The sequence below is a fragment of the Lepisosteus oculatus genome, chromosome 5, assembly GCF_040954835.1.
Source record: "Lepisosteus oculatus isolate fLepOcu1 chromosome 5, fLepOcu1.hap2, whole genome shotgun sequence".
In the NCBI taxonomy this organism is placed as follows: Eukaryota; Metazoa; Chordata; class Actinopteri; order Semionotiformes; family Lepisosteidae; genus Lepisosteus; species Lepisosteus oculatus.
Window position 1 is genome coordinate 10,430,764 of NC_090700.1, and position 21,337 is coordinate 10,452,100.

Here is a 21,337-nt window from a genome sequence, read left to right on the forward strand (position 1 = left end):
CAGCTCAGCTGCCCTGAAGATACAACTTTGTCGCGGACGTGGCGGCCAGGGTACAGCAACAAACTAATCACCTCAGCACGCCCATAGCTTTAGAGAGAAATCAGATCTCTACGAGTCACTGAATTTTGATGGATTTTCAGGAGAAAGCAAAGAAGTCTCACTGAAAAATGGTTTTACCCAAGGGGTGTTGTTAAAGCAAGTACATAGCAGAAATGAAAACACAACATTTGGGGATTTGCACTGCAGTTTCACTGTAAAAAGAAAGAGCATCTCTGAAGGACCTTGCATGCTATGCTTTTAAATTAATGGAAGTAGCTGCAGAGGGTAAAGGATATCTGCCAGGTAGCTATTATTCACCCAGCTTTGTTCAGTCCTTTTGAATTCCAGTTTAGTGTTTCACCTCTGCTGTTCAAAAGGTTTGGAGGTGACTTGGTCACTATGCTGTGAAATGAGTGTTGACTCATTCAAAGTCTGGAGACTTTGAACATTTTAATGTATTTTTCCAGCGCGCAGAAAGATAATAAGTCTTCAGTTGTAGCTCACAGGCACTCGCAAAAAGTAGATACAGTTTTATTGTATGTTGCTTTGAAAAGCACACATTTCTTGCCTTGGCTTTCTGTAATCCACCCCCTGGGCCCACATTTAATTTATAGCTCATAATTCATGAATGAAGATTGTTAAGCCTAATTTTTGCTGCTATTAAATTGAGATAGAATGTACAGTATGTCCAGAACACTGCAGACTTAAAACAAGGTTTTGCCAAATCCAGCTAATCTGAGTCAGTGTGTGTGATAACCCAGGTAAACAGGAACACAGAAAAAGCCTTTAAAGTGTTTATAAACTCACTTTTAAAACCTCAACATGTTATCATTCATTAATCATATCAAGCTCACAGAAGAGTTTCCTTCAGAATTATAAAGCAATATCCATATGAATGTTTCTTTTTCCCAGGGAAGAGGAGGCACACATTTCTTCAACTCTTGGGCCTTACAAAACATCAGCAGCAGCATCACTTTCATTAAAGACTCAGCTTCTTCAGGAAAGATGGTACTGAATCATTAGCATTACTCATTGCCCTCCTAAGGAATGCATTCAGCTGGAGCTACACTTGGATGAGTCTCCTCACCGGCTTCGTCAGTTACAACTCCAGGAGACAGCCTCCTGCTCTGACGCTAGCAAGACCATTAGCCAGACTGTGGGAGGACTGGAGGTGTGAGGTGTGAAGAGAAAATGCTCAAGAGAATCTCTTGGTGCAGTAGGGCAAGCACTGAGACCTCAATCAATGTTACTTTGGCAGTCTGTACTTTGGCAGAAGATAAACCTATTTTATATTGCACACAAGTTTTAAATTATTTTATAAAAAGAATTTGCTTTTGGAAGTTTTGGACAAAAATATATATTTTTAGCTGGTTAGAAAGAATTGTATTATATAGAACATTTGAAACATGAGTATGAATATATGTACTCAACATATATTTTGCAGGCAACAGATTGATAATCAAATAACACCAAGCAAACAGATTGTGACCAGTGCCAGATCTAACTAATGACACAAAATGTACAATAAATGGACTATGGTTACTATCATAAAGGTTATTCAAAAATAGTTACCAGAAACTTAAATGAGGGAGCAGAAAACATATAAAAGTCTAGAAAACACTATCTTTTATTCTCTAATTCTAATGCAACATTTTTCTATAATGCCCTCTTCTGTATTTAGGAAAATGGTATAATGCAGGTCAGGAAAAACTGTTCCGACTTAGTTATAAAAATGCCTCCTACCTGTTCAACTAGATAAACTACAGGAAATCAATTACATACAATGGAACAGAGCACGTTTCATCCTATTTAATCATCACGGTAAACAGCAACAGCTACAGTATGTGTGAAGGAACGTGATATGAATAAACCTTGACAGAGTAATAAAATTAGTCAACTATGCTCAAATTCTTTAATGCAATAACCATTTCATTAAAAGACAAATGAAAATCCAATGGAACAAGCCTTTCAATACAGTACTATAAGTGAAGCATTATACAGTAAATGAAACGTTTTATAGCACATATTAAAAACACAGTACATACTGTACAAATGAATCATCATGCATTGTTTTGGACCACTACTTCATATTGACTTTAAATGAAATCAATATTGAAAGGCCATCCGAAAAGGAATAGTTTCTGGGGAAAAAAAACAATTCTCAGTAGAGGTAAACATGGGCTTGAATTCAGTTGTGGACTAATGAGAATTTAATGTAGGCACTAAGTAGTCCACAGACAGTACTGTATAGTACTTCTTGCCTACAGAAGAAGCTCACAAGTATTGTCTCTGTTCAATACATAAACAAAGCAAGCAAATTAATTGACTGTGGTACAAAGCAAACAAAGCAAATTATTGTGGTACTTGTGGCAAAACGGTTTTGAAAGATCCACAAAAGACAGAAGAGGTGCAGCATTTATTGAAATATGCTATACCACAACATCTTATAGGAAAAGTTCTCACAACAAGCAATAGAATAAGACCAGACCTTTATGGTCCATATGGACCAAGAAATAGTCTTACAGTATAGGAATGGCAAAAAAATAACCAGCTTTGCCTTTTTACCTATAACTGACAAGGATGTTCAAACAAACACCTGAAAAATGACAGCCGACCAAGAGTATAACTTAGAAATAGGAGTGTTTATCTCATATAGAATAAAAAGTGAAATAAATAGTCCAAAAGAAGGCGGCCAAGCTATCCAGTGTGGTACAATGAGGAAAACATCACAGTAATAAACTGATTGTATCAAGTATTATCTTCTTTCACCCAGGAGACCTCTTGTCATGATATAAAAAGGGGTTATTAAAATCTGTTGTACACAGTGATCCAGTGATGTAATACATGGCTCACTGTTTTTATTTCTTCCCCAAGGGCCTCAGGAAACTCCAGTTTATTACTACAGTAAGTCCACCGTGTGACTGACAGGAACGAAATGTGTCTGCCCCTCTCCAGAGCAGGGGAGAAGGCTAGCTTTGGAACTTTAACTGTCAGACCCAGGCTAACAGACCACATCCCCAGAGTAAAACCTTTACATCTGATCTCTAGTCTCAAACTTACCTCTAACATGACCACTGCTTCAGGAACTTAGGCCAGTTACTGTACATACCCAACTATAGCTCAGATTTTTTTGTAGTCCACGTAGAAAGTTGTTTAAAACAGAATGAATTTTCACAGCTGTAAGGTAAAATGGTACAGATTATTTTAGGTTTAAGATAGTCCAAATCTTACAATGCTTACTAAAGTACAAAAAGTCCTGCTTTTTTAAAAATTGACCAGTATGCAACAAAAATAACTCTATATGGCTCACAAATTTACACAACGTGACTCTTTCTAGCAACAACCCTTGGCTAGACTAAAACAGCAAGTCTTTCTTAGTCCTCTTCAAAGTACTGGTGGTGATGACTTGAAGGTTAATAGAAAATATTATTTAATCTCTGACTCTTACACTGGTTACTTAATGAGTGTTTGGCATACTATGGAAAATGGTCAATAGTCAACACACCACCATTTCTTTAATCATTCTGTAGTTCTTGGTAATGTTCTGGTTGCTCTCCATTTGAAAGATTTTGCACATTTTAAAGCAGATATTGGTGGGTATACAGTACACTTCTCAGTTTTGTTACAGGACAAAGTTTCTTTAAACGTCCATCATAACGTTGGGCAGCTTGCTGCAGGTTCCCACAGCACTTGGTATTAAGATCTCAGTTATAAATAAACCTACTATTTGTTTCTATTTCTGTTCTCTGGTTCTTGCTTCAGTATTGATTCTAAAGAAATTTGATAGGTTGATTTTGTTAATACGTTTTAGGATTTAGAACTTGAATCAGGTCACCTTGTAACCTTCTCTGTTTAAGACTAAGAACGTGTATCTCTTTTAATCAGTAATGGCTATCCTTTTCAGCACAAAAATATATCTTGTTGTTCTTATCGTTGCTTATTACAGATTATTTTTTTGTAATGTGGTTACCACAATTATTTCATTTTATTAGTATTACGTATTTACTAAACTGTTTTAATTGGTAAGTTTCAAAAAGGAGTGTCTATACAGATCTTATTAATGGATGGAGTTACTGTACATCAATATCCATTTCTTTCATGAGGAATTCCCACTTGTGAGTTCACACCCTTCGACAAAGAACATTTTAAGGGCGGATTGGAAACTAAACTACCTGAAATTTCATCCTACCAATGATACATTATGTTTCATTACTATTGGATACCATTTGAGATAAATGCAATTCAAAATATTTTTTAGCCTCCATCTAAAAGTGGAAAAGAGCTATTTTTCAAAATATGAAGAACCTAGAGAACTGTATCAGTCGCAGACAATTTCCTTTGTATCCATATTTAGAAAGGTTGCACTATGTAATGTATATGGCTTTGCTTTGCATTATTTATAAAGCTCATTTATCTGATATGGGAAGTTCAGTGTAATTTGTATTAACACAAATGTAAAAATATAAATTGTATTCATCTCTCTAACACAGACGTAATAAATATTTTAATTTTCATATGGATCAAAAAACTGATCGGGATCAGTAGTTCAATAAGGAATAGAAAAATATTAAATATAATGTATATACTTAGATATACAGTAACCTAACTAAAATATATTTTTGTTCATGAATATCTTCTATGTGGGAAGAGGGGGACATGGATATTTTATTATAAGGACTTACAGTACATCTACAATATATATTTAATAGATTCATATAAGTACAGTATATGTATATTACTGTTTCTATTGACAATAATTCCAAAATATATAGAATTGCTTTTGAGATTTTTTATCTGAAGTCTTATTTCCTATCAAAGTTTATTTGGTGCCAAAATAACACTGATAATTACTACATTAATGTTATAATTTTAATCTCTAAATTAATCAGATCAAAAACATAGCTGAGGGCACAGTCCTGATCTCACATGACAAAAGCCAAGATTCCTTGCTGTTCAGGTTCATGTACAGATTTTGAACCTCGGAACAATTCAGCTAAACTACTGTATTAAACTGTTTTCAGACAGGTGTTTCTACATAACTGTTATAATGAAGAACTGCTGGCCTGATTTCAAACTGCCCACATTCTGTGTGGACGTCTTCACTTTCTGTAAGTTGTGCTATATCTCAGCTGGCCTACCTTCAAATCACCATGGGAACACTTGGGGCCAACCTTGTATTCGACTCACTTTCAAAAGAAATGGCATTCTGCACAAGAAGACTGAATCAGAGCTAATGCGAAGGGACAAATCATCTTGGAACATAAGAACTCAGACTTTGCGAAAATGAGGAGGTCATTTGTCCCATTTACAGTAGCTCATTTGGATGCCATTAGCTAATTGCTTTGAGGATCTCACGTGTCTGCTTCTTAAAATCAGCTGGTTAACTTGTTTCAGACTCCCACAGACCTTTGTAAGAAACGCTGCCTGTTTTTCTTAATATTAAATACTTGTTTCCACTTGTGTCTCGTGGTTTGACTTTGACTCTTAAGGGTTTTGAATACCTGAAATGCCTTGTGGCCTTCTCTGTATAGGGCAAAAGTATTCAGATCTTTGGGCAGTTGGGTTCCTGGGGGGACAGTGTGTCTGCAGGTTTTCTACATCTCTTTAAAGCACCAGCACTTGAAAAGACTTAAGGGGCTTCGGTTTCATGAAGCCACTAATACACTGATGTAAGTCATTTACGTGTTGAGTTGGAATGAAAAACCACAGACACAGCAGCCCTTCCCTCCAAGATCTAGACTACCTCTCCCTGTACCAATTTAGGACACTCCCTTTACTGTACGTCTGAGAATGTACCTCGTCACTCCTTTGGATTGATTCTCCAGATGTTATATCTGTTTTGTAATGTGGGGACTAAAACTGCGGAAAATATTTTAAAAGAGGTCTTACTAATGCATTGTGCAATTTTAACATCGCCTCTCTCTTAAAATTCTACACTTTTAACTCTATACCCTAACATTCTGCCTAGAGGAGGAAAATGATCTGTCGACATACAGTATTACCTACTGTACAGGTTTTTTCATATACAGCAAGTAAGAAGGAGCTGCTCCAATAAATTCAAGCACTCAAAAGACACTGTACTGTATATCTGCCATGCTATATGAGCCAGGCAATTGGACTAATCCATCCTTCCATTTCTCACCCAAAAAACAGCTAAATTCACTAACTTTTATGCAAAAAATATACTTGTTCGGCCTCTAACAAAATATGAAACAAAAGTATCCACAGTTTTGAGCTACTGTATTGAGCTGCAGAATTTAGGCAAAATATATAATAAGAATAACGTAATAAGTAAATCACAATGTATTCAGTAGGAATTTCTCCCTTTCTCTAGGTAGTAATTTTATTATCTTGCTTGCCGGAGACATATACATCTAACAATAACCTACTGTATTTAAAACTGGAAACAATTTGCTTACTTTCATGCACACATATTTACAATTAAAAGCAACAATCGAAAGAGTAGTGTTGCTTGTGAAATTGTTCAGACTTTAAGATGTCTCATTAATCATTTCCATAAACATCTATTCCATAAAGATCTAAAGAAAGTCACTGGTACCCTATTTATGTATCTGCTCTTTAGCTTCAAGGATTATAAAAATATCTAATTAGCAATCGGATCAGCACAGAATAAAAGTGAAATGATCGACTTCTCTAAAACAGCATTAGAAGAAATATTTACAGACAGACTTTCTGTACCATACTTGTAGGAGACCCTCACATCCTGGTTCAACACATCAATCAGGCCAGCAGAAGCCATTGGAAGACAGATCCCTCCCACTGGAGACAGCTATGGAGCTATGTTAGGAGAAGGACCTTTTAAAGAATTATAAGCATCAGAGACAATGCAGGATGAAAGTGGAGCATAGTTCTTGTCCTTATCTTTTTCAACCTGTCCAAACCTGCATCCAGTAATGCCTGCGCTAGCTTCCTTTCCAATCCTATTAAAACCCTGCTTCATTTCTAGCCTTCCAACTCTTTTTTATCTTGACTGAACTCACCATAACATGGCTTCCGTCTAAGTCATAAGACAGTCAAACCGGAAGATGCTCCCTCACTGTTTTACGCCACCTGAAAATCCAGTTAGAAAAGCACCATGACTTGTCTAACTGGACAAGCAAAATGAGTCCTCTGTAAAAGCAGCCAACAAAATAACACACTCATACCCTCACACACAGAGACCTACTGCACCTCAGGCAACTAGGCTACATTTTCAAATGCCTGCCACAGACATGACCCAATTTCCTTATGAACACCCAGGTAAATACCCATTTCTCGCTTGTGGCTGATGACTAACTAAAACAATTCTCTTTGGTAGTCTGTCATTTATCAACCACATCACCTTGGAAACAGCCAATGCGCACAAAACAATTTAGAATTACAATCTGCTAGCCCAAAGCACAACCGACAGTTAAATTATGTTGTGATAGTTTATTTCTCCATTTACCTCGCCATTATAATTGTGCTTCCTGGAATAAGCATCCTGATAGGCTATCAAATCTCAAAAGCATCCAAACCCCCATGAAAATAGACAATGTTACACTCTGCAATCCAAACTATTTCCCCCGTTATATTGCTGAAGATGGCAGAGTGAGAAGATGGAAATTTCAGTAGTAAATGGTGCCTTGAAGAACATTCATGTGACAAAGAAGAAATGAAATATCACAAATATCTGAGAGGAACATGACTCACACAGCACTGCTAAAATGCACATGTTACAATACATGCACTCTATTTTAGCCCTTGGTCTCATAGATAGCCAAACAAAGGGCAGCCAAAGTCAAGCTTTCTGAGTAATGTGTGACGTAGGAAGGATAACTGAGGGATGAATAATCAGATTCATTGTTTTATTCAATATCTGCTCTTAACTTCAGTGCTGTTTGAACATTGTTTTTCAAAATTAGTATTTAATCTCTAAGAATCAAGTAACCTGCGGAAACATTATTAAAGTAAAATGCTTCAAGAAAAAATGACTATACTGTAGTTAATATAGCTATAACACACAATTGATTTTATCATATAATGTTAAGATACCTTAAGACTGTACACTATTTCTAGCTCACCATTCTGAGCTACATCTAAAGTACAGGGAATGTCAGACCGATAAAGGAGAGCACGTGGGTGAAATGTGTACTAGGATCAATCTACGGTATTATCTTCAATAAGTTTATGATCTTTAGTATTGTAAGAAATTATTTTTTTATGCACATAAAATGCTTAATACATACAGTAACTGTAGAACCGTCCTCAAATGTGAATATTTTTTAAATCCACTATTTTTGTTTAAAATACATTGTTGTTAACTGTTTTTAGTTCTCACACAACGTAATGGTTTAAAATGGCTACTACAACTTAAAAAAAACTGAAAGTGTGTTTAGAACAGTCGACTTCTGCCAGTGCTAAGTATCCAAAGCAAAAGCAATTGATAATGTCTTGTAGTTAATGGGCCATTTTTTAGTTTAATCATCAGAAGAGACATTAAATGTTTTCTCAGATGTAACCTAATAAAAAAAAGGATAAATAGTGCGTTTTATGCATCTATAATCAAATAAAGTCTCCAATTTGGTTTAAACTAACCATGTTTTTGTACTCTCTAAATAAATTAAATGTTATTTTTAATGTTTACTGAATTTCTGAGTAAGAAGCATAAATATTTAAAAAGTATAATCCATACAGTATGTGCACCGGACTGAGTTAATTTTTATTTTTTGTTGTTTATTGACCATTTAGAAAGTTTGATTCACCATGAATAACTATCCAGATAGCGTTGAATATGAGTTATATAAAGATATGTACCAAAGTTTAACCAGAGTATTAACCTTAAAGTGTAAAATTCAATTCAGCTGCGGAAAACTGCAGCTATTGTGTATAAACCGCCATGCACTACTGCTTTCAGAGAAAGCATTTAATTCCACATTGATGTTTTCATGTATTTCCAACAATAAGGTGCTACGGTAAATTAGTGACCATGGAAAGTAGTTATTTCTATCACAATGGCACAGATAATCCGGTACTGTCTGGACACTGTTAGCTCTTACTTCTCGAATTAGATCAAAATCTGCAGCCTTTTTCTAAGGAACAGGCTGCCAGATCTCCGGATAACCACTAGAGTCAAAAACACTTAGCCAGAAACCATCAGCTGGTATGTATGCTTCATTACCCAACCTGCAGATATCCCTTAAGAGACAGTGCAGAGCTTCTTCGGTGATGTTCAGACCACTCTGGAATCTTGCAGGGAAATTTCATGAAGGCGGTGTTCAACCTTTTTTTAATTTGAAGCTCTTATTTTTCGGGAAAAGTCTTTGTCTATGTGTATTGCTTGTGTTCAAATGATTAAAGTTTATATAGGTCTTACATTTTATGCTACAATTGTTGGCTACTTTCATCATTTTAAATTGACTTTCTTTTATTGCTCAGATTCAAGCTTCATGTTAGTAATGTGAAGTTAAAGTTAAAGATTGTAAGATGCCAAAGTCAAAGATGTTCTAATTTGGTAACACAGGCCATATTTTTAACAACTAGTTAAAAGTGCAAATTGTCAGTTCTTTTTATTTCATTTCTTAATGACATACTTCTCTTACTAGAATGATTAGTACGCTAGCATACTAGCTCTTAACACATCATAGATAGTAAATGTATACATGGTTTGTCAGAACATCATCCTGACTTTATTCTTTGAAAAGCAGCTGTTTAAAATTGCCTTCTTTGTTATGTTTCACTGGGAGTGACTGATTTTATTTAACATAAATGGTGCTTAAAAAGAAGCTATGGAGAGTTTTCACTCATGCAGATATATCTCACATACGATATAGCAGGCCCTTTTGAGAGTTCAACATAGAATCAATAGTTTTATACCTGTATTTCTTTGAACGCTTCATCTAAATCAGTGGTACCCAACAGGTGGCTTGCAGGCTGTATCTGTCCTGCTGAGGTCTGATTCATGGCCCATAATGGCTAAATTAATCCTGGGTGTCAGAATTCGAGTGCTCTTTGTTTTTCACCTTACAGAATGAAAGAAAGTAAAAACACCTACAGTATAGGTACTGCCAGGAATACACATAAAAGACTACCTTCATATATATTACAAAAAAACACCTTGTGGTTGCACTACAGATGGATGATTGAAGTAGGTGGGAGGAACAAATTTTACCAGAATCTGACAATGCAAATGGTGTTAGACTGTTAAAATGCGAACATCCAAAAAGCACTTAAACTCAAAAGGGTAATTTAAATGACAGATTTCTTTTACCTCTCCAGTTCCCAAAGGAATAAAAATGAATATTTTCAGTACTTTTACCACCCTTCTACTGCTCCATTGTGTTACAGCAAACAGCGTCACAACAGGAAAATGTCACAGCAGAATTGTTTTGCACTGTGTGCCAAAAAAAAAAACATCCATGGAAACAGCGCTTCATAAGGATTGTGAAACCTAACATGAAGTGCTTGTTAATGATAAGATAGGCAGAAAACCAACCATAGATCTTGTAAAACAAATGCCTTTGTCTAAAATTAATGAATATATGTACTAAATAATCTAGTAAATTCAATAAAACACTATTGTAATCACATCACAGAATAACACCCCCGCCAGAGGCTTCTTAGCAACTCAATTTCAGGGAACTGTGACTTAGTTACTAGTGAGTTACCAAAACATACTTATGGTATTCATTGTAAAACTCACTCCGAAACCTCAAATTAAATTCCATTAAAATCTAATGCATTAGCAAATAATGTCTATAAGTCTCCAAGACAGTGCCAGGACATGATTCTGTATTGAGTGGAACAGGAGGTCTTAAAAAGACAGACATTATCCTATAATAGCTTAACACGGTGACTCAAAAGATAATGCTGAACACTGACAACTGGAAAGTACTTGCACCTTTGAAATGCAAAGCATAACCTGAAAGTTAAAAAAGCTATAGAACCTGAACACTTCAATCAGGTTCGTCAGGTGCAACCATCCATATACCAGAAGTACACCAGAATTTCTAGGCAGGTCATAAGTGTGACTAGAAAAGAAGGCAAAATATTCAAGCAATTCTATTTGCCTGAAAAGGAAGTGATGGACATTACACATTTTCATGTCCTTCTGCACTTTTAGCTAATCTGTGAGTCCAAATCAGTAAAAGTATCTCTTAAGGCATGTGAAGGACTGCTAGCTGGGATCTCAGGGTGCTAATGAGAAATAATAGCATCTTATAAGACAAAACGAGTTACAGTAATTGCATTGAAAGATGTTTATAATGAAATGCAAATGGAATGTTTTGCTGCAATCCAAGTTTGTATCCTCAGTAAAACAGGAGAACAACATATTTGTTTTAGGTACTGTAGTTATTTTTAGGCATTTTGTTTAGGCAACACATTGAAGACTGGGGTTTACTAATAAAAAGCAGCACTAATAGATTAATTCAAGAATGCTGACACTCGTGTGATTTCTTATATCTGCACTGTAATATTGTTCTAACACCTGGTGAGTACTGACTTATCTTAACAGGAGCCATTACAATAAGCATCAAGAAAGCACTGGTTATTTAAAAGACATGCTGTACGTGCAATATTTACACAATATCTAGCTGGCTAGAGACAAATATGTTGTAATAGTATAACATTTCTTAATGGCCACTACAGTATGTTATAAGTACAGTAACACTACTAGGCTTTAACAAGCCTTATTACAAGTATTCATAATTTCTGGATATACAGTACCATATGTACAGTATATAGCTCACAAAACATCAATACAATATGAAGAAACAACATTTAAAAAATAAACTGCACTTGAGAATTGGAAGGTATAGTAAATACTTTGTCTTTTCAGAGCTGAGACAGAGCTGAACAAATTTCTCATATCAGCCATGTTGTTAACACAAAGTACACTGCTGTTTTATACCATGCTGCTGAATTGGTGCAGACATGCAGCACAAGCAGATGAATCAAGCAATTCCACTATGAGGAATGAAAGGCACAGCTGAGCAGTAGCCACACTGGACAAAAGCTCTTTTTTAACTGAATATTTACAGCTAAGAACGGTCCCAGCGGATTTCTGAGAGATTATTTATGGTCCGAGATACGAGCCAGGACTGTAAAAGGTCAGAGTCTACATGATTTTTACAAATGCACAGAATCAGTGGCCATAATTATTAACTGAGGCTTTGGTTTAAAGTTAAATTTACAAGGCTATAATGATGACAAACTCGCTTTGAAGAGGGAAACCATAAAAGAGGTTTTGCTAGAGAAATAACCCTTGTTTTTTCACTTGTATTACATTTTTAAAATAATCCTCTTTGCACTACTTGCAGTACCTCCATGTTTTATTACATTCAGCTATAAAAATTACCATTCATTTCAGTGAGAGTATGTTATTCCTTTTTGCATTTCACAATTATTTTTTGTGAAGGAAAGCAGCTAATTTTAGCTTATACAGTACAGCACAATCCTGGACATTTGACATTTGACTAGAAAACCAGGTCTATCTACTGTATATACAGTATATTATTAAGAGAGAAGTGTTATACACTACTGACAGTGCCGTGAAAACTAACAAATAGTAGCATAGACACAAAACACCACTACAAACCTGAAATCCTTTACCCTGCAGAAAATAAAATGGAACCTGAATGGAAAAAGATAAAATAAATGTCTTACTGTTTCAAAAATTCTTAAAATTAAGTGAAATTTATTCGTTAAATTTACCCTCATGAACTTACTTTTGTAATATATAGATTAGGACAAAAGACAATAATTAATTTAATTATATCCTTTTATAATTACAATAACACAATATATTAGTGAATTTATTTTAATGTGCAATGTTGTTTTCACTTGTACAGGGAAATTAAACAGAATTCTCACCAAATGGATAATGCAAATATTAATGAAAGATGCCACTGATGAGTACAAAATGGAAGGAATTTAACACCTAGCTGGAAATGTATTTGCTCCCATGTTTGATCTGAAATTTGTTCAAAGATTTTTTTGTTTCCTTTAAGGCTATAAATATAAACTGAATGATGGTTTTTATTATTTAATCAATGTTCGCACATTTCCAGAAGAAGACAAAAGATTTCTTCAATTCTAGACAAAGATGGAATAAAAACATTAAACGTTTCTGTATGCACTGCTTCAGAAGCTCCCTTGAATGAAAACGCATTATACTTTTCAACTTGAGATTAATACGTAAAACAAAAAATAAAACAATTACACAAAACTGAACTGAGAGCAAGGACTTCAAGTTAGTTCTTCAGTTGTACAAAGGCTTTCCCTATCTCCTTTCCCTATCCTAATGTGTCTTGGAACAGTATCATTTATGTCAGCAAATTCAGCACCATGGACAAGGCATTGTGCTTTCAATTAAAAAAAACGCAGACACACTACAATATGCAAAACTCACTTTTTACTGTATGCAAACTGTGGCTCAAGCTACTGTATTAGAATAAAGCAAATCAAAGGAATAGCATGTTATTCAAATATAAACTTCTTGTTTCAGAACTGTTGACAAGAAAATACTCTGGGAGACTTGCAGGATAGAACCTTAAAATGAAACTTTCTAATCACATCATGCTAATGACAAAGTCAACACAACATAGTTGAAGAGCTATCAGTCACAGATCCTGTTGCATGTGCTAGGTTTGGATTTTTTCTGTACTCTGCAGTTTGTGCATTTTTACTAACTAAGGTTATCTGTATGTCCTTGCATAAAAAAAGCTACATCACCTGCAGGGGCAGTGAATACTTGGCATGGTTAGGAATTGACAAAACACCGTATCATTACATGTGTGCTAAATGGATGACAAACGTCATCTTGTACATCAGTTGTTTCAGTGATGCCCTTTCATAAGCTTTAACATTTGTCACACAACACTATTGGGCAGCACAAATATTTGTCTCACATTTTGAAGGGCAGACACAGTATATTCTGCAAATCATATTTTATTTGTATATATTTTACCTGTATTCTGACACGAACCCTAATGCTTAGATTTAACAACAGGCATAGTAATTGAATTTTCATCTGTTAAAGTAATCCAAAACACTTAGAAAAGCAAATATGGTCTATAAGGCTAGAACATGTGTTTTTCTCTCCATCCGTGATGAGAATGCTACAGATTCCTGGTAGAGTACACAGCAACCTCGACCATTTCTCAGAAGCACAGGCCATGAGGCGAGATGGCAGTCTAACGTAGGGCACACATATACACAAGCACACAGGGGCAATTTATACCCAACAACTGACCAATCTAGCACATCTGTAGAGATAAAAGGTAATCAGTGCATAAGATGCAAACCTATAGTACATGAACATGGGAACAATGTGCAAACCAAAGTGCAAATCCTATACTGAAAAAGCCCCCAATACAGCATCGAACCAAGGGCCCAGAAACACTAAGTTAAACACTAAGTTAATCTGAAATCATAAGGGAAATGGATAATTGTTTCATGGCCTCAAATTAAACATTTGTATTTTAAATGTTTTCACATAATCTGAAAGCACTTCCAGTACATGAGCAAACAAGCTCTGGTTCTTGTTATGTGTTAAGTAAACTCCTAACCACAGTAACTTACAATAGACTTATTATGTCCTATAGACATACTGTATAACTGTATGTTCCAGTTAGTCTACTCAACTCGTGAGAAGAGCCAAAATATGTTGCAGACTGTTTTCAAAATGACAAAAAACAATAGCATACACTACATCTGCAATGAGGGGCACACTGATACTCAAGTTCTTCTTTAACTCAGAATCATATTTGGAAGGTTCAGCTGGTGCATTAAACTCTCCTTCAATTATTTTTTTTTATTGTTTACTATCTGTAGTCCCTCAGGATTCTAAATGGCTTTTAGACTCCGCTGTGTTCAGTTCTACAAAGCCAAGTTTTAACTTGAACCAACAGTTCATTACCAACAAGTAATAGCTTCACATCACCTTCTCTCAAAACACCTGTACAAACTGCTACCCTTTGACTACCAATTCTCTTGGCTGCAGTAATGCTGTAATCCTTTATTAGTACGAATGATATTCGGTGTCTCTGGCTTTTCATTAACTTCAGAAGCTCAATATACAGAAGCAGTCTTAAATGCATGACACTGTCTGCCAAGTGAAACTGTTAAACAGTTAAGCTGAGCCTCAGAAAATGCCTTGCTGTATGCACAGTGTTTCAATCTTCAATTTATCTCTGGAAAAATCTCACAATGCTAGTGGGGGGGTTTGGGAGAGATGCAGAAACTAGCCAATTTCAGTTCAATGAATAAAGTAATGGAGAGCTGAAATTGAAAAGATACATTTCACTTTCTGAATATTCTGCAACCGAAAGAAAACTCATTTCCTAATCTGCTTTGTAGTACTCACATAGCCAACCTCACTGTGCCCAATTTCTGTGTTATAATGTTACAATCATTTCACAGAACCGTTCCAGGTTAAAAGGTGCTACATGCTATGGAAAGCACTGCACAGTAAACTATAACAAATGATTTATCACTGCACACACTCAGAGTCATGCAGTCCTGAGTTGCTTATGCTACGCATTAAAAGGCTCTTTTTTTGTCACTCATGTAGTTGATGCAGAGAGGCGGAGAGCTATAAGCATAAAAAATAAACCTTGTTTTATGACAGCTAAAAAAAGGTTAATTAATTTACTCATACAAATGGGGGTCTTATCCGATGTTTTTTTTTTCCTCCTTTTCCACAGGGAAGGCATAGCTGGAATGAAACCAAGTTGCACCGGTGGCCAGGGGAAGGCAAGAGCGTGGTCTGAATGAAGTGCTGGCTCGGACAGACTGCCTGCCTGCCAGCTTGTCTACATGAACACTGGGCATGTATTCGGCAAAGGCAGTTCTATTTAATTGGCCTAGATAGCCAAATCAGTTTAAAAGAATGGGCTTTCATACAAGACTGTGAATGGAACCTCGCTGTTATATACTGGTAAACTGAATTTATTTGAAGTGGTCTGAAAGGACTGTGCTGTTCTATTGCGGAAAAGAGTGTAAAGAGAAAATGCATGCTCAGATTACGTTTGTATTTGTAAGCCCCCCAAAAGCTATTTTGATCATTTACTTATATATCTTCTCGTATATATAATTTATCTGTAATATGATAACAAATTATCAGTGTAGATGTTAGAATTGGCCTATCTGTATATCTGCCACTGTTTCTGTGGAGTTAATTGTTTTAAACAACTGGTGCAGCTGTGGAAACTGGGTTTGTCCTGATGCAGTCCATCCAAAATCAATCTATAATGCACTCCCTGGTGATACTAACAACAGCAAACACAGATGCTGATTTCCCACATCCAAACTAAAAACCTTTCAGTAAAATATATACAGTATATTCAATTGAGTGTTAAAAGCAGTAGCTATTCACCTCCATCACAAATGTGAAGAATTACTGGAAATGATATTTTATTTAGTTGCTGACCTTAACAAGTGCCCAGAAAATGGGGTCATTTTTAAATGCAAATTATAATCTCTAGATCTTGTTTCTCAATTGATAATGGGTACATGAAAAAAAAAAAATCTGGAACTCCTTTTACATTTACTTCCAACCCCTATTGAGCAGAAAGATACAATGCTGACCCATGGCAGGGCTGCAATGACCTGATCTGACTCAATAGTGTTTGCTCTTCAATTGTATGACATGTGATCTGATACAGGACAGGCTGTGTGTTTCTTGAAATGAGAAGAGGGAAATAAAAGTGTACTGGAACATTTACAGTACATTACGAGGGGTAAGTTCCAATAAAAAAAAAACTTAAGTTACATCACGTTTACCTTCATGATACATTATGTACATGAAGGTAACAACATACTAAACATGGAGCTGTTCTCTGTCATTGGGTACTATTCCAGTTCTAACCATAACCTCTGCAGCAGAAAAAGAATCTGGCGTTGAGACTTACTGGTCACGTCTTATATGTTTAAAGTTGACCTCCCATGAATATTCATTTTAGTCCAGCACCTCCAGGAGCTATGAACCATGCAGTGGCACGTGCACTGTATGTAAATGTAGTGAGTAAAAGGATGTGACACCGATGCTCATTCTAGATCTATACCTGGCAGATAGATATAGTACTTTACTTTTCAGGTTGGTGGTGTATATCACATTTTTTTCGTTCTTTAATTAGGGTGGAAATTTGCACACATCCATGCTACGGGAGCTCCTGTCAGTACATCAGATTCAATCACATGGCTGCTGGTGTCCTCCAGCTATCAGACAATTGATTTTCGTGGATTCTGCTCTGATTTAGCTTAAGGGACATGCAATATGTTCATTCATTTGTCACTTACTTTGCTTGTGCTTCATTAGGGAGTGTGTCTGCTTTTTTCCATAACACTCCAACAGCAGAATACTCAAATGCTACTATAAATCAGAGAAGCACAAAAGAAAATGCGTCTCTTCCATAGCAAATTAATTCTACAGTAAGTGTGAAAAGCGCTTACCATACCGCTTGTTTCGCAAATGTACCATGTGCTTTTAAAGCAAATGGCTTTAAACATAAACGCCCTGACTGCAGGAGGAATCCTGAACATTACAGCACCTCAAGCAATAATACCATTTGGCTTAATCTGGTATCAACAGCTAGCAAACGCCAGAATTAGGTAAAGGAATTAAATATCTTTGCATCATTTTACAGCAGAGTATTCAAATGCTGTCATGAAGCACAGAATCATCGCTCTCTTTCCACATCTTACAGTACGTCTTGATTCGCAAAAGACATTAGCAGAAAACTGTCACTGAAGATAGTATGGGAAATAAATGGCTGTGCTGGTGTTAATGACCCACTGCTACTCTGCATCATTCATGCAGGGATTACATATAACGCATGTCAATAACAACAAAACAGTTTAATTATTTAATATAAGTTAATGAAATATAAACCAAGAGCTAAATAATTGTAATGCTGAGATACATGTCTATGCATAGAATAGACAGAAAAATATTTAGATAAAAAACCAAAAATGCTTCATATCTACAGGGCATCAGCACCGTGTTTCAAATTGTACTCCTAAATCAAAGCTCTAACAATGAAAATAATATGTTTAACTGTCTGTTCTTAAAACGTGTTATACAGTTATTTGATTATCTTGATATTCGTTGGTATTCACATCCTACAAAGGAATCCTCAAGGTCACGGTATCCCGAAATGTTTGAAATGTCTCTGAAAAATCCTTTCTGCTCTTAATTTTCTATTGATTTTCACACTAGACAATTCTGAGCAATTGCTATGCAACTTATTTATTGCCTCTGGAAGAAGAGCCATTGGAACAAACAAATGAGTTCATGGATCAGCTAACCACTGCAGTATTTCTTCTAATGAGGAATGAAACACCTCAGATAAATTAATGATAAGCAGATACAGTTAACATCAATGGCAAGTACAAAGTAAGGTTAAGCTGTAGTACAAATAGGTCTGCACACTACTGTAGCTTTGGAAGCATTTAAAATAAACCTTTGCATGATGTGAACTCCTGTCATATTGAAATATGAAACATGCAGAAGACTGCTGACCTTAGAGAGGTGCATTGATGAAGTGATGGAAGCAGACAAAACCACAAGCACAAGAGGAGGGCAGTCGTATCGTGGCGTCATTAAACTAGAGTTACATCAAGACCGCCTTAAGCACATTAAATTTCATTCTGTCACTCAGCCTACTATTTTTACTTCAAATGCCAAAACAGAAAACAATGGGCAATTGCTTCAATGGGAATCAATGAATTAACAAGTATCGCTTAGAAACCTGGCCAGGAACACACAGTGGTTTGTGACAGATGGCTATAACACACATAATCTTTTGTTTTTATCAAGCAGTACGAATACGCATGTACTGTACAGTACAGTTGGAAGGTAGGAAAATCCAGTCAATGCATCAACCCAGTGTGACTAAATGACACAACCAGAAGCCAATACTGGTTAAGACTGACCCTAAGAGTACCTTATGAAGCAGTAACTTCAGAAGGATAAAAGCCGGCTAACCTTACAGCCATAGTTCTTGACCTGTCTGCTCCAACTCAACACCACAGTCAGCAGTTTGATGGACATGTCTGGATTGTGACCCCACACTGTACCCTTCTTTTTTTAATTCTACTAATTAAATTACTGAAATTAGTCACCAGATTTACTTACAGGCATTAGTTACAGCAAAGCTGTTAGCTGTTTCAATGTTGTCCACATGAGGAACCAGATTAAAAGGCGCTTCAGTTGCGTTGGGGCTGGTGTTGTGTAAAAAGATTGCTAAGCGAAATGCGGTGTATTCCTGATCTGTGTTTCTGATGAAGAGACCTCCTGTAAAGAAACATAAACACGTAACGAACAATGGGACTGATTTTCTACACCTTTATTCTTCATGAAGATATATTTCTATATGCATTATCTGTATAAAAGCTTAATTCCTGATATAAGCTATCTAACACAATACTCTCATATATTGGATTAAACAGAATTCACAATCTGCACCAAAGCCAATTCTTAAAAACTCAGATAGGTTATACTGTATATGATCTTCAGACCAACGTTTCGTGTCCACTTGTTTTTATTCACTTTGCATATGTGTTACAACTGAAAAAAAATGTTTTCCCATAATTTGTGCATTGCGGTAAATCGCAAATAATATTTCACATCAAGTAAACGATTTGTATAAATACAGCAAACAGCATTTGGCATATCAAGTTTATCAGCAACATGAAAGGCAGAGTCAGCTACTAGCATCTTATTAGCAAACGTCTTCAGTACTTCACAATAAATGATGCAGTACTGGAATAAATTAAACCACCTCCCGTTAAGAAGAAAAAATGAGGGGGGAAACAGAGTACAAAAAATATGTAAATTAAAGCAGTAGATAGAAGCGACCGTGTGTAATGGGAAACTTTTAACAGAGCCAGTCAATTATCAGATAGTATCGTAAACGAAGAGCATCCCATCACAGGCTGAGGCTGTGATTGCTGCAGTGCTGCTTTGTAACAGGAAAGAACAAAGCACACTGAAACATTTATGAGTGTAGGACACCAATAAAAAATAAACAAAATGGGAGATGAAAGTGCATCGTACATCAATGTTCAACGGAGCATTAACTTTCACTCAAGAATAATTAGCACCTGCCAATTGCATTTTTATTTTTGGGGTGAACACGACATAAAATGATTAGAACAAGATTTTTTTAGAAAATGCAGCACGCACTCTCTCTATTTTCAATATTTACCCCCCAATCTTTTTTTCCCCCTCCAGTTACGAAGCATTTCACATAACGTGAGGTACGGCTGCCGTTTTGTATTATTGCCATTATTACTTACCAATTTGAACACTGCTCGGGAATGCTCCCATTGTTAGCCCCCAAAAGCTGGAAAATAGCAAGAGAAGCTGTCTGCAAGTAATCCTCATCTTGTTTAGTTAAAAACTGTTGAGAGACATTGAGGATGATGACACACGGAAGAAGAAAAAAGAAAACCGAGTTTTAGCAATCCATTCTGGGTGTTTTTCCCGCAGTGTCCACAGCCTTACAAGAGGGTCTGTCCGGCAATAAATGTTGCACATGCAAGATGGGGGAGACTCGCTGGTAGTGGTGGGGAGCGTCTAGTGGCTGCATGGAAAGATGAGACATGCGCTTTCTCTCGACCCTCTCTCTCTTCCAGACTCTATCTCTCTCTTGCTTTTTCTTCCGAACCTCCCTTCTAAGACTCCAGCAGTCATCTGTAGCCTTCGCTCAGTGCTGTTAAACAGGACCCACGGTGCTTAGCGCACGCAAAAAGAATCTTCTCTTTGCTGCGACAATGACGAGTAACGTCAAGTGCTGATGTGGTAGTGACAGCTGTACTGTTCGATGTTACTTAAATTCGCTTGGTTGCACTCTGATGGAATTATCAATCTAATAGAGTGCTCCATCCAATTTCGTACATCTTAAAAACAACCATGTACAGCCTGAGGTCTCTAGGACTCGAATCAAACACATCCGAAAGTACCGTACGGCAACTACACTAACGCATGCGAAACGCTCCAGCTCCTTTACAACAGAAGCAAAGCTAGCTGGTAAAAAAGCCTGAAGATGCTGTAGTGCTGAATATATTAAATAAAAAAAACTCATGAAATATAATCTTGCTTTGCTGTCTCATGAACCCGAACCGCAGTTATTGTCCTCTAAGGAGATCCTGCAATTGTTTATCATTTATATACAGCATATTACAGACATTCAGGCAATTTAAATGGCATTCATTTTAATACAAGGTTTATCGTCTTTAATGAGTTGTGACACCCGATAACCAAAAGTCATGCATGATGTTTTCTTTAAGTAGACACTGAACAACTCCCATAACC

At 36.2% G+C, this 21,337-nt stretch overlaps 1 protein-coding gene across 8 annotated transcripts in view; it reads right to left on the reverse strand.

Annotated features, from left to right (window-relative positions):
* gria4a (glutamate receptor, ionotropic, AMPA 4a) overlaps positions 1-20,939 on the reverse strand; it is an 85,093-nt gene extending 64,154 nt beyond the window's left edge. For 3 of the 8 annotated variants that reach the window (XM_006627822.3, XM_015341633.2, XM_015341634.2), the window contains exons 1-2: positions 20,320-20,938; positions 19,157-19,315 (exon numbers count right to left, since the gene is read on the reverse strand). In XM_006627822.3, the coding sequence (XP_006627885.1) occupies positions 19,157-19,315; positions 20,320-20,407 (247 nt within the window). In that variant the 5' untranslated portion in view covers positions 20,408-20,938. Of the gene's footprint in view, positions 1-19,156; positions 19,316-20,319 lie in introns of all 8 variants that reach the window. The other 5 variants (XM_015341632.2, XM_015341636.2, XM_015341631.2 and 2 more) reach the window with 4 other exon arrangements.
* Positions 20,940-21,337: the final 398 nt, after the last annotated feature.